The sequence below is a fragment of the Gastrolobium bilobum genome, unplaced genomic scaffold (assembly GCF_033153095.1).
Source record: "Gastrolobium bilobum isolate Gb01-03AN ecotype WA unplaced genomic scaffold, APGP_CSIRO_Gbil_v1 utg91642, whole genome shotgun sequence".
NCBI classification, from domain to species: Eukaryota; Viridiplantae; Streptophyta; class Magnoliopsida; order Fabales; family Fabaceae; genus Gastrolobium; species Gastrolobium bilobum.
The window spans coordinates 4,466-17,436 of NW_026898284.1; the positions used below are offsets into that span (position 1 = coordinate 4,466).

The 12,971-nt window shown below is 32.0% G+C and overlaps 1 protein-coding gene across 1 annotated transcript; it reads right to left on the bottom strand.

Moving 5' to 3' along the window:
* Positions 1–7,051: 7,051 nt before the first annotated feature.
* Positions 7,052–12,339, bottom strand: LOC133314513 (acyl-protein thioesterase 1-like). Its single transcript, XM_061515997.1, has 10 exons — positions 12,201–12,339; positions 11,461–11,549; positions 11,210–11,324; positions 10,172–10,208; positions 9,956–10,025; positions 9,625–9,729; positions 8,606–8,756; positions 8,401–8,483; positions 7,575–7,668; positions 7,052–7,493 (listed from the first exon to the last, which is right to left on the bottom strand). Exons 2-10 carry the CDS (start codon positions 11,489–11,491, stop codon positions 7,403–7,405), a joined length of 777 nt encoding a protein of 258 aa, XP_061371981.1. The 5' UTR covers positions 11,492–11,549; positions 12,201–12,339; the 3' UTR covers positions 7,052–7,402.
* Between the last annotated feature and the right edge of the window lie 632 nt (positions 12,340–12,971).

Genomic DNA, 12,971 nt, shown 5'->3' on the forward strand with positions numbered 1-12,971 from the left:
CACACACATGATTACACAACATATGTTATTTGGCCAAACAATAACCTTCCTGTGGGCCGATTATTATTTGCATAAATAAAATATATTTATATGACCAACCTATTTGAAATCAAATTAACCTTTATAAATTTAGCCACTTTTGCGGCTAACAAATCTATCATATTCAATTTCAAATAGAAACCTTTATGGATAATAAACATATTTAAAAATAAAATAACAACAATAAAGAAAATTATTCTTTATCAATTCTCAATGTATATATATATATACATATTGTATCATTATATCATTATATCAATAACAATAAATACCTTTTTATTATAAGGCTTAAAAATTAATGCACAATCGACGCACATGTAAGCCTTTTCAAATGAAAGCTTGAAAATGATGCACACAATACCCACAAATTTAAATTTGGCTTTTGACAAATAATATCAAATCTAAAAAAAAAAATCTCAAAACCAAAGACCTTAAACATTCGATTTCTTTCAAACTATAAGTCCAAAACATTCTATGAGAATTAATTGTTCATTCAAATTTGCAATTCAAACAACAAACCCTAATTATAAAGCTAGAATTTTTCCAAACATTCCATCTTTAAGAAGATTCAAAAGTTTAAATAATAAACCCTTATTAAACTGCGAATTCTAGATTTTCAAAAGATTGTAACTTTTGGTCCAAAATCAAAAATTACCGTCAGGGAACAAAAATAACACTATATAGCTAATACAAAATACATGAGATGGAACCTACATTCAAAAAAACAGTAAACTTTATGCCAAAAGACAATAAAACAAAATTTTTCACGATTCATCATATATAAAAATCACAAAACTTAATTCCCTCATGATTCAGTATGATTATGGCTCTGATACCAATTGTTGGAATTTTTTTAATTCCTCTCAACCTTTTGGTGATAACTATCACCTACAAGCCAAACTCCATCATACCAAATCATAAAGAAATAAGAACATAAAGGTGGAGGCATACTTGTCTCCATTGCAGCGGAATAACTTTGATCTTGTCTCCTGGGGTTTGTAGTCTTCCTCAGTCAAATCACTCTAAAACCAAATTCCTTAGTGTGCCGTCTCTCTCTTGATGGGAAAGAGAAACTAGGGTTATTATTTGACGTCTTTGGGACCATAACCCTTATAGTGTTTTTATCTTTATTATTGGGTCAATAAGTTCCCATTATACCTAATTGGCCCAACACCGATATCTACTCATTCAGCCCATACTCACTTAAGAATCTATTTGAGAATATTTAACTGATCACTTTAATTTACCCAATATATATAAATAACATAATATAATTATTAATATAATATGTGACCCACAATAATTATTAGAAAATATAATTTCCTACCACATTGCACCACAGTCTTCAGTCACATTCGTTAACACCCTGCAGAGAGGTTCTGGCATCAAATGTGGGCATTGTAACCAGCGATTTCGGTGCTGATTAAACAGCATTCAATTTACTAATCGGTATGTACTATTTATTTAAGTTGCATACACTTTTTGTTGTTTCTTCTTTTTTGCCAAAAAAATATGCTTGAATACGATGCTTCAAGATTTTAAATTTATTTAAAAGAAATAATTTAAGGGAAAAAGTTCAAAACCCCATTTTATAAAAGGTAATATTTTTCTCCTTTCACATGACACAACCAATTTTCTTACAGACACATAAAAGTGGGTCCATCAATTCTTTTACTTTTCTTTTATTTTAAAAATAATGGCCCCACAATTGATTGTTTCTATAATATGATCTAAGAATTTTCCTATAACATAATACTTGTTTCCCCTTTTATAAATTGCTTCAAAATCATTTATGGATTTTACACCCTAAGTCCCCCAGTTGGTAAATCCATTGCTTTTGCATAATACATATGGGAAAAACAAATATTATATTGTAAGAAAATTCTTAGGTCATGTCATTGAGACAACTAATTGTGGGATCCATTATTTTTAAAATAAAAGAAAAGTAAAAGAATTGATGAGCCCACTTTTATGTTTGTATAGGAAAATTACTTGTGTCATGTAAAAGGAGTAAAACATTACCCTACGTATATATACTGATTTTTGTCAAAATTTGCTACAATATATATGTCATCACCCGGTATGGCTACATGATCATTGTCATGTATTATCAAATATATAAAATATACGGGTTCAATTTTCTCATGTTATTGAAAATAAGTATCTTCTACTATATATACATGATGTGGTGTGGTGGGCCCACCACTCATTAAAAAAAATGGTGACATTATTTTTGATGTGAGAGTGGCATAAGATATCTCTCTTATTTAGAACGAGAGAATGATTTCCCAAAATATATTATATAATATCAAAATTGGATCTTAAAAGAATTGATTTTCTATATTTCTTTATATTTTATGATTTATTTTCTCATTTAATTAAAATTTGAAGGCTAATAATATATAGATAAGATTTGATACTTCATAATTTGTCATAACGAATGAAATCAAGAGGAAGGATATTGTAACAACCAATTAGTGTTATTACTAATGTTATTATCAATCAATTTCACCGTTAGATCGATTATGTCGATCTAACAATTATATCCATTGCCATCTTTGTATGGTTATGATTCTCCATATTTAATATTTTATATTTATTTTCATATTTAATATTTTATATTTAATGTGAAAATATTAAATATGGCAAATCATAACCATACAAAGATGAAAATAAATATAACCGTTGGATCAATATAATCGATCTAACAGTAAAATTGATTGATAGTAAATTGGTTGTTAGTTGTTACAATATCCTACCCCTCAAATCAATACTAATTTTATATCAATCAATTATATTTTCTTTTTCTTTCGGTCCTCCCTTGCTTGTAATTTTAACGTTTACCTCTACATTGACTTTTTTCACAATTAAAAAGTCATTTCCTTCCCTCTACGTTTGCATTTAAATTATATATGCTATGAATGAGTTTTCGTATTGCTGATATCTCTCATTCATCATTATAAACGCATACATACTCTCTGTTCTCACTCTTAAGGATGGATTCCTCTAAATCTTTCAAGAACAAGGAGGAGGACACATCTTCTTCATCACAACCCCCTCTTGTACGAGTCAAATTCACTTTCTATCACCTCTTTTGCTTTTCATATTTCTTGTTCTTGAGCCATGCATTACAATTTTCTGTTTAGTCTTTATATTTTGGAGAATTGCTGCACATGTGCTTTGTTGTTCTTGAACTTCTTTTTTTCTTTACAGCATTCTTTAGTTTGCTTCTTTTGTATCCACATACTTCTTTCATATCATTGGCAGTATAGTTTGATGATTCATGAATAATGAATGTGTTATACTTCATCACAGGAACCCTCTTATCTCAGTTACCTATGTTTATCTCCAACAAGACATCCTGTCATCACTGATGATCTTGAGAATTTAATTTCATTTGATGTACACGATTTTTTATTCACCACACCAGGTCTTGATTTATCCTCTGAAGAACAGTTATTTGAAAGGTTTGATGACTTCAATTCTATATTTCTATATTTTTATTTTCTATAGATAATGCATTGGTTCTTAATTTCTGGACAAAACTTATCTAGTGACATTATTGGAGGCAAGAGTAGAATTGAAGATCCTTATAATATCAACAAATTATGTCCTTTGTCAGAGGAACCTATTATGGTTCATCAAGAAAATCCAGCATATGTTGATGAACCGGGAGAATTACCATGTGTTGAATGGCCTTCTCACGAAACCAAAGAGGTAGGGTCCAATTTGTTTGCAGACGTTGTCTTATAGAAGTAACATTGTCATGATTCACATGTCCAGCTAACCCTAGTGTCTTGCTGTTTATATATCAATAATCTGGATATCGGACATGCAATAGTTATACTAATAGATATTGTTAAGAACCAATTCAATTCAAAAGTTTAAGCCGTTGGTGAGGCTATATTAATGGTTTTATGTATCTCAATACGCCCCCTCACACGAGAGCCTTCTAATATCATATTAAGAACCAATTTAACCCAAAAGCTTTTAGGTGAGGTTATTTTAATGGTTTTATATATGTCAGCAGATATTACTAATGTCATGTAGATATCTTTCTTTTTAGTTTCTGATTGACTCACAATGTTTTAAGCTGCAAGATCCCGTAAATGAACTACAGGATTATGAAGATTATATTATGCAACAACCAGTAAATGAACTGCAGGATCATAAAGATTATACCCCTCAGTTGATGCCAGATCCTCTGCAAGAGGATGTTAACCAATATGAAGATAATGGTGAGATAAGGACAACTTTACACGTGAGCGCAGAGAACTTGTCGAGTAATGGTTCCGAGGTACAAATCAAACTGTGTCTATTTTCTATCTCTTATTGTGTTTGTGTGTGAGTGTGTGTTTCTTTGTGTCTGTATGTTTTCTGTAGTCTTAATCTGAATAGTGTCTTGCAAGGTCAATAGCCATAGGCTTGAATATGCTTCTTCTCTTTTCCAATCATTTTGGAACCTACTCTCCTCAATTAAAAGAATGGTAATTATATTTTCTCATTCAATCAGAAGAATTCAAAGATTGTCTCAGTCCTGATAAGATGGTTATGGGGATCCTTTAGGTCAAGGAAATAGGATTTTCATTCATTTATATATCTTGGAGCATGGAGAAGAATGTTGACAAAAATGTTTCATTGTAAGTTTTCTTGCTAGAGGTTTTAGTCATGCGTGGTGAGTGTCATGAAATGACTAATTTATTGTAGAGAAAACATAGGACAAAGGATTGCAAGCATGATTATCCGGCATTTGCATTTCTTTCATTGAATCTAGTAAGATTTTCTCTAAGAAGTAAAATATTTATTGCAGTCAATGTTGGCTAGTCCAAAGCACCGTGACATTAGACGTTGCCTCCAATTTGAGGAAGCTGCATCAAATTCTCTTGGAGATAATAACTACCCTCTTCCTACACACATTCCAACAGAGTCAGAATCATCAGCTCCCTCAGATGCAAAAGGTACGAGAGCTTCTTATCTGCCATTGTTTAGGATTTCAAGAAAAGAGAAAATAGCAAAAGCTGTCATCCTATGATCACTTCCTTGTTTCCTTCATGATTTAGTGGAAACTTCCCCTGTGACAGGTTCCAAGTCATCATCAAGCTTTGGTATTCATTTAAATAGCCTCATGAAAGCTACACCACCTGTGGGATCAGCAGAGGGTTCGGAGATTAAGCCCAAGAGCGGGAAATTTAGATTGTCATTTTCATCAAATAAAGAAGGGCAATCAATAGTAAGCATTAGCAAACTTAGCACTATAGAGAAGTGGCATGAAATTGATGCTTCCGTAGCTGCAGATACTGTCACCACAATCTCAATGTCTCCTAGTTTGATAGAACCTTTGACTCCCTCACCATATCCTGTAAGTGTCCATGTTAACAAGACAACAAGCCCAACAGATGCCAGCACCAAGAATTCTGAGAAATTCAAACCACCACCTAGACCCCCGGCGAAAAAGTCAGTTTCTTTTGTTGTTTCTCGTATTTATTACTTTTACTAGATTTTAATTTTTATTCTTTTATATGCTCTGTTATAAGTTATAACTCAATTGGACATTGCTTTTTAACAACAGAAGACCAAACACTTGCCACGTAAGTCAGGTTACTCCTGCGTCGATAAGGAGTAGGATATTTACATTGCACGGTGTGCCTTCTTTTCAACCAAAGACCCCTTGCATTGATTCCAACGTCAAAGGCAATGCTACTGGAGAGTTGTGACGGAAACAGCTACGCGGAGAATAGATTTTAAAGTGTAATCATGTCCAAATTATTTATGAAAGTTATCATTTAGCGATTCTCTTGCTTTTTATTTTCCTTTTTTTAAAAAAAAAAAATACTATTTTGCATTCTTCAATAAAAGTTGGCAATGTTAATTTGGTTAGATAAAATATAATTAGTATTGATTTTAAAAATATGGGCTTTAATATTTTTACGATGAATGTAAATAAGTTATCTACCTTTACTACTAAAATAACATCGTTTTAGGTTGAAAAATTGAAAAATTATAATGAGAAAAATTATTATAACCCTGAAACAAATTATAATTACAAAAATACATTATTTTCCGCTCTAAAATATCGTTGTTTTGAGCTCAATGTAGATAATTTATCTACATTTACTGCAAAGAAAACAAACCCCAAAAATATGGGTTTAAGTTTTCTTATGTTGTAGGATTGTAGGAGATAAAAAAAATAGAGAGAAGTTAAATGTGGGTCCCATATTTTATATTAAAAAAGAAAAGAAAAATTAATTGGCACGGAAAACGAATTAGTGTAGAAAAATGATGTACTCTTATGTAGCATAAGAGTATTATTTCCCCAAAAATATATATATAAATATAGGATAATAATTCTCTCCTCTACAACAGGAGAAAAATTTATCTCCTCTAGATACATAAAGAAATGAGCCCCACGATTTAAAAAAAAATGCAATGAAAAAAAATATCATACTCATAAAGCAAAAACATAAACGTACTCCTATAAAGTAAAGAAAATATACCGGATTGGGGTTAATTATTAGTCGATTTCAATTCCAAATTTTAGAATTCTTCTATTCCTATAGAATAGTATTCTATAGGAATGCAAGAGACAAATTTTTCTCTTGTTCGCAGAAAAAAAAATTATTGCCTATGAAATATAAGTGTTCAGATAGTACAAGGGTGTAGAATAATAAATAATTAAGGAGTATTTTAAGCATTATACAGATTATTATAAATTTAGTTAGAATCATATGTGCATCGAACATTTTTTCTACAAACCAACGTGAAGTAGTAGGAACTTCGTCACTTAAAGCTGAAATATGAGTGGACTTGACCAAGTTATTGTTCAATAGGGACTTCGGCTTTGGTTAGGGGTGGCAGAAATGGAAGCCAATTTTTTGTCCTTGTCATTTTGAATATGACACTAATACCGTTTTGAGCTCGAACCTTGACATTGCAAAAACTCTTCAACCGCTTAACTCTTAACTTGCTTACAATTTGAGTCGCAACTTCGTGAATGATATAATAAACTCGATCAATGGTCATATTTTTATTTTATTGTTGTCCGGCTTGTTAAGGTTTGACTTTATTTAGTCAGAATAGGAATACAGAAAGCAACATATATATCCAAACCTGAATGACATAAACAAAAATTTGCTGGATGTAGAGGAAATTATCCATGTCCTCCCACCAAAGCATTCCCAAATCCCAAAACAATAAAGATAAGGACCCCTGGGGGAAAAGGGTTTATTTAGTACCATGAGCATAGGAGAGAATGAAGCAGCTATACCAATACCAGTATACCCCACACCACTAACTATTCTATAGAGCCTCTTCCATAGCCTAGAAGTATGCTTCTATATTTGTGACCTGATTGAGCTTTACTTCCCTAGTTCAACCGAAACCCCTCAAGTCCCAAATTTGCAGTTAGCCACCTACAAACTTCATCAGTCTCTTCAGGAACTGTATAGTGACCCAACCTGTACAGCAAAATATATTATTCATTAGACTAATGCCATCCACAAATATGCTGATTACCTATGCAGAACAAAGTTGATTACCCGTTGTAGCTCTTAAATATAAGATTCTGGAATCCAGCTGAGCTTAAGGTCCCTGCTGATCTCTCTCCATGTTCATATGCAACCACATCATCAGCTGCAAAAAGAATTCAAGATATATAGCGCATTGATCAGGTATGAAGTAAGTTCCCTACTGCATGATTCATGATATCACACGTTTGAACCACAACAGAAGAAGCAAGCAAAGATTATTGTCGCTACTAGTACAAGCTGGCTTTTCAGACATGTTGAGTTGTTTGTTGATACATAAGAATTAACTAAATTTTTGTTAAAAAATTCACAGAAACTAGAAAAGTGTTAAAACTAAATCAAATGAAGATGTTGACATGGTGATTAATAGACACAATATATTCAGACTGTTAATTCCAACATGTGATAAATCAGTAAAAACTCAAACAAGGAATTTCATACATGAGAAAACTGTTCACCTCCCCAGTAAGTATTAAGTACCGGTTAAGAGTCTTAACCAATAACTCCTACAAAGCATTTCTTTGTTTCCTTGTGAACAAGAACTATTATTATCATTAAGCACGAAGATAATGACAGATCTATAGATTACTGACCAGTGAAAGCATAAAACTAGTATCTTATCTTTGATTTACATATATCAGGAAAGATGTTTAATTCTGAAGTTATATTAATCAAAAAACTTAAGCAGTGTGCGGGCCTCTCTTGATAGGAATTCAGGGTGTGATACAGATGAACCGATCATGCTTTTATGTCCTAAATTAGTAGAAAGGGAAAGGATTCCCAATAATAACATTTTAAAGTTTTAGCTATAATGAAAAATGATGGAACTTATGAATACCTCTTCCATGGCAGACAAACAAGGGCAATGATGCAGCACGCCTTATGCCATCACGTGATCTTTCAATCCGATTTTTCAAGGTACTGCATCAATCAGCAGCTTCTCAGTGATTTATATAGCTTAAAGAATAGGAAATTATGGGTGAATGTGCCTTATTAGTAGTGTATTTATGTATTCATTCACTGACACATGGTAGAAACCAAACCTTGAACAAGGAAGCCAGCCACTTAGAGAAACAATTGCACTTAAGTTGATAGGGTAAATGTTTCCATTCCCATAGTGCCCCAAGACATGGCATGTGGCCGAATGAAGTGCCGTTGCAGCACCCATACTGAAGCCCCCGATACCAAGTTTGACTGTACGGTAAACAGTAGCATTTAAGTCAAATTACAGGGAACTTAGATTTAGTGATAACAGTCCCATGTATACATCAGTCACTTTACTCAATATGTAGTGGTATATAAATCTAAACACCTTATTGATAGCGAATGTGGATAGTTATTTCAAAGCCTCAGGAAGGCTTCTTGGACTTGCAAGTTTGCACTTTTTTCTTGTTATACCATCATACCAAATACTATGCAGCTGAATAACATATAAAGTGAGAGAGAATAATTTGCTTCTGCTACTGAAGCGGACATTAAAGAAAGTTCTTCCGGTGCTTATTGTTCTAATAACAAGAAAACAGTTAAAAGATAAAATAAGTTGTTTTTCTTATTAAAAATGCTCTTCTTTTTCCCAAATAAATATGCATGCAATTAGTCAGTACTCATGGTACCAACAGTTGCTGAAGGAAAATCAATGCAACTTTATCATAGAATGAATTTCTCTATGGAACAACAATATTGTATTATTATATAGAATCTATAAAAGAATATAGAGATCATTAAACTGTTGAATACTTCAATAATCTCCAAATCTTGTTGACAATTTCACTGAACAGTCCCCCAATACTGGAAACCCATTTCTTTCACTCTACATTTCCATGAGCAATAGATCACTTCATGTACCCATCCACATATAGCAAAGGAAGTTTGAGACAACTTATAATTAAAATCTAGCAATTGATTGTAGGGAGATTTAATCCGTATTTGTAGAATTAGCAAATAATAAAATCTTTTCTATAATGGCATTTCCTATGATAAATTTAGTTAATTAATGAATCATATCCTCAAGCAAAAAAAAAAAAACGGCAGATAACATCAATGAATTTCATGGAAAACCTACTATTAGGAGGCTCTGTTGACAAAAGATTGGCAACATGAGCTGCAGAAGCATCTAAGCCCTCCAAATCATTTGGAGCATCTTCTGAAATCTCCCCAACATCAAACCCTGGTAAAGATGCCTCAATCAAATTAGACTATTCTTGACAGTTAAACTGGAGCTGGCGTTATAGTTCTACATTGAATACACAGAAAGTTAGGAAAGATATATATATATATATATATATATATGACACTGCAGTGTAGAAATCAAATTTTGCAGTCAAAGGAAAATGGTAGAAGAACAATGATGTTTTCAACTGAATAATGTAGAATTTTCAAGCATTGAATCTTACAAGCAGTGCAAGGAAATCCACCAAATATGGCTACAGGCCGTGTAGGAGCAGTTGGGCAAATCCATTTAATCTGCAACATAAATTTCAAGAAAACAAATGGCATCTGCTTATCAGGTAGACAATGCTTTCCAAATATTACATTATAGCATATGATGCAACTTAAGACATGCATTCCCTATTAAAAAATGTCAAAGTCAAATACATGATTGTTCTTACATTTGGAAGACGAAGAGCTTCCAAGAGTTGGGACCAGCTGCAAAACAAAATATAGTCCATTTCATTCACCATAGGCTAATCTTGAACTCTTCAACTAGGAATACAACAAGCTAAAGTAGAAAAATATTAGAACTATTTATGGGCTAAGAATTCAGCCATTAAAGATGATATTTGACACTGTTATAAGGTTTATTCAAAGAAATACATATTAAAATTATATCTCCCCTACCTAGTTTTGGGACCATGTATTAATAAACAGCATAAATTGTATCATATGAATAATATGCACTGATGAACTTGACTTCATAATGATGAAAGTCAAGAGTTTATTTCTTAATGCATTAGGAGTATATGTGTCCCTGTTTGGTGATTAGTATCTATATGTGTATTAAGTTTTGGGAACAACATAGCTAGTGAAGAAGTGGTCCCCTTTTTATATTATTGGCATATACAAATCTCAGAGTCTAGGTTTCCTTTACTGCAAACTTTCAATTTTGGAGATGAAATAAAATGATTATTAATAATACTTTTTTGGTTGACAGTACCATTGTGTTATCCCACAAAAAATGGGTAAGAATTTTCTAAAAGATGACATGGAGTTCAAGAACTTATTTAATAAACAATCTTCTCCAGTAGAGGACAAGATATTGACATTCCCTTACTCCCTCCCTTAAATTTATTACAAGAAAACAAACCCACCATTCTCATTGAAGGCATATTCTCAAGCATAAGGAGAAGGTGTCCACTCAAACTAAGTTTGCCAATAAAAAAGGAATAAACTTAATCAAATATTAAAATTCCAAACTGTTGACCCATGCACATTGATATGGACGGTCATTGAGAAAATGCATGGTGATTTATGGCTGCTGAGTAGTACAATGAGTTTTCAGAATATAATCTCTAATTCCATTTGTCAACCAGCTAAAAAAAGAAGTAAACTTTTCCCTCAAATAAATCTCTAGATGTATTCCAATTCAAATAAAGAGAGTATCCATCTTCAAAATATGACAGCATAAGATATTCATGTTAGCAACATACCTTGAACCGTTATCACCAATGCCATGTAGCCAAACTATAGTTGCCTGGTGCTTCCCTTTAGGTCTTACCACATGGGTCCTTCCAAACTCAAATGTCCTTCTACTTGTTCCACTACCTGAATCATGGAAGCAATAAAGTTCATTTAAGAAAATGCCAGAAAACCTAGATAATTTAGTTGCTAGAAAGATTCACAAGTAAATCGATAAATGTAGTGTGTAGGGAAATGGAGACAGCATGAGATCACAACTAACCAGAACCCATTGAGGAGCTGCTGTAGCTCATTGTATATACCCAAGTAGCTGAATGCTCAGGTCACTTCCCAAATGCTTGAGATGAGCTTCTGCGATGAAGAACACCAACATTAGCAACCTCTATTTATACACAAATGGGAGGGTGGCAATGTAAAATAATAATATCAATGAATCTGCATCAGCTACCCTGCTTATAAAACTAGCTTAAACCTCCTTGAAAATTGATGGAAAGTGAAAGGCACTCAAGAAAAGGAGATAGAAACTGAAGGAGCCAAAAAAAAAAAAAAAAAAAAAAAAAACTTTTTCAAAAAAATAAAAAATGCAGAGAAGGAGCCAGGTAAGTATTTTACTTCGTAATGCTCAAAGAGAATAAGATTGGAGAATCTATGCTCGTGGAAATTGAGTAAAGCAAGTAAAGCACTTGACCTAAGACAACAAGAAGAATATTTGGCTATTATAAAAAACAATTATTTTTATTTTTATTTTTATTTTTTGCCATCTTCCATTTTCCAAAAGAAAACGAAACACTGTGCAAAATAGCATTATTAAGTAAATGAAGTTGAAACCTTCACTAGTCGAATGATGTCATTCATACTAGGTGGTACGAACTTGCTGGCATATTTCTCTTTTATATGATATGATATATATACAAGAATCTTAGATGAAAAAAAGAAAAAAAATCACATTCAAGGGTGAGAAAGAAATGCAAAAGTGAGAAAAGTTTTGTTCTTTGCACCAACCTCAACACCTCAACCTGGTGGGAAACAAACCCAAAAAAGCATATGAGCTTTTTCCTTTTCTCCTTGATTTACCTTTGTTGTCTTCGTTCCCACTACTCTTTTTGTTTTATTACTTCACTCTTCGCACTCAACACACAACATCAACACAAACAAAACCCCAAGCATTCAGCCACTTGTTTTGTTACAACCCTTTGTTGACAATAATGCCCCTACTTATACATCTCTGATGATTTACTAACATGTCTCTTATAGAATAAGGCTTAATAGTATAATATCTGATAATATAAGGTATGAGTATATAAGATTTGATTAAATTTTAATATTATCTAGCATTTGGTATGATATTGTATAAGATAATATTATCCAATATTTGATAATACACTGTATAATATTAGATAGGTTAAAAATAAATATTTTTGTCAAAAATATCTTTTAATAATGAATTTACATAATTCTTCCAGATTTACCATATGATATTATTTTTTATAGAAATATGTTGATCAGCGTGTCCAAAAAATATATTAATTTTTATAAAAATAAAAATCTCCAATATTTTTAAAAAATTATATATTGAAAATTATTTTTTATTTTAATATACTAATATTAAAATAATATATTAATTCTTGAGAATTGTATTGGTTAATACATCAACCTCTTATCAGTCCTAATTCTACCCTCGTATGCCTGATTAAGTTATATATCATCTTGATGTATAAAGATATCATGCTGTATAAGCTTATATTATACGATGGTCACATTAAACAATTAAAA

Coding starts and splice junctions, on each gene's coding strand:
- LOC133314513 (XM_061515997.1), bottom strand. CDS start 11,491: ATGAGCTACAGCAGCTCCTCAATGGGTTCTG. Junction 11,325..11,460: donor CAGCTCCTCAATGGGTTCTG/GTTAGTTGTGAT, acceptor TCCATGATTCAG/GTAGTGGAACAAGTAGAAGG. Junction 9,730..9,955: donor TGGATTTCCTTGCACTGCTT/GTAAGATTCAAT, acceptor CATCTTTACCAG/GGTTTGATGTTGGGGAGATT.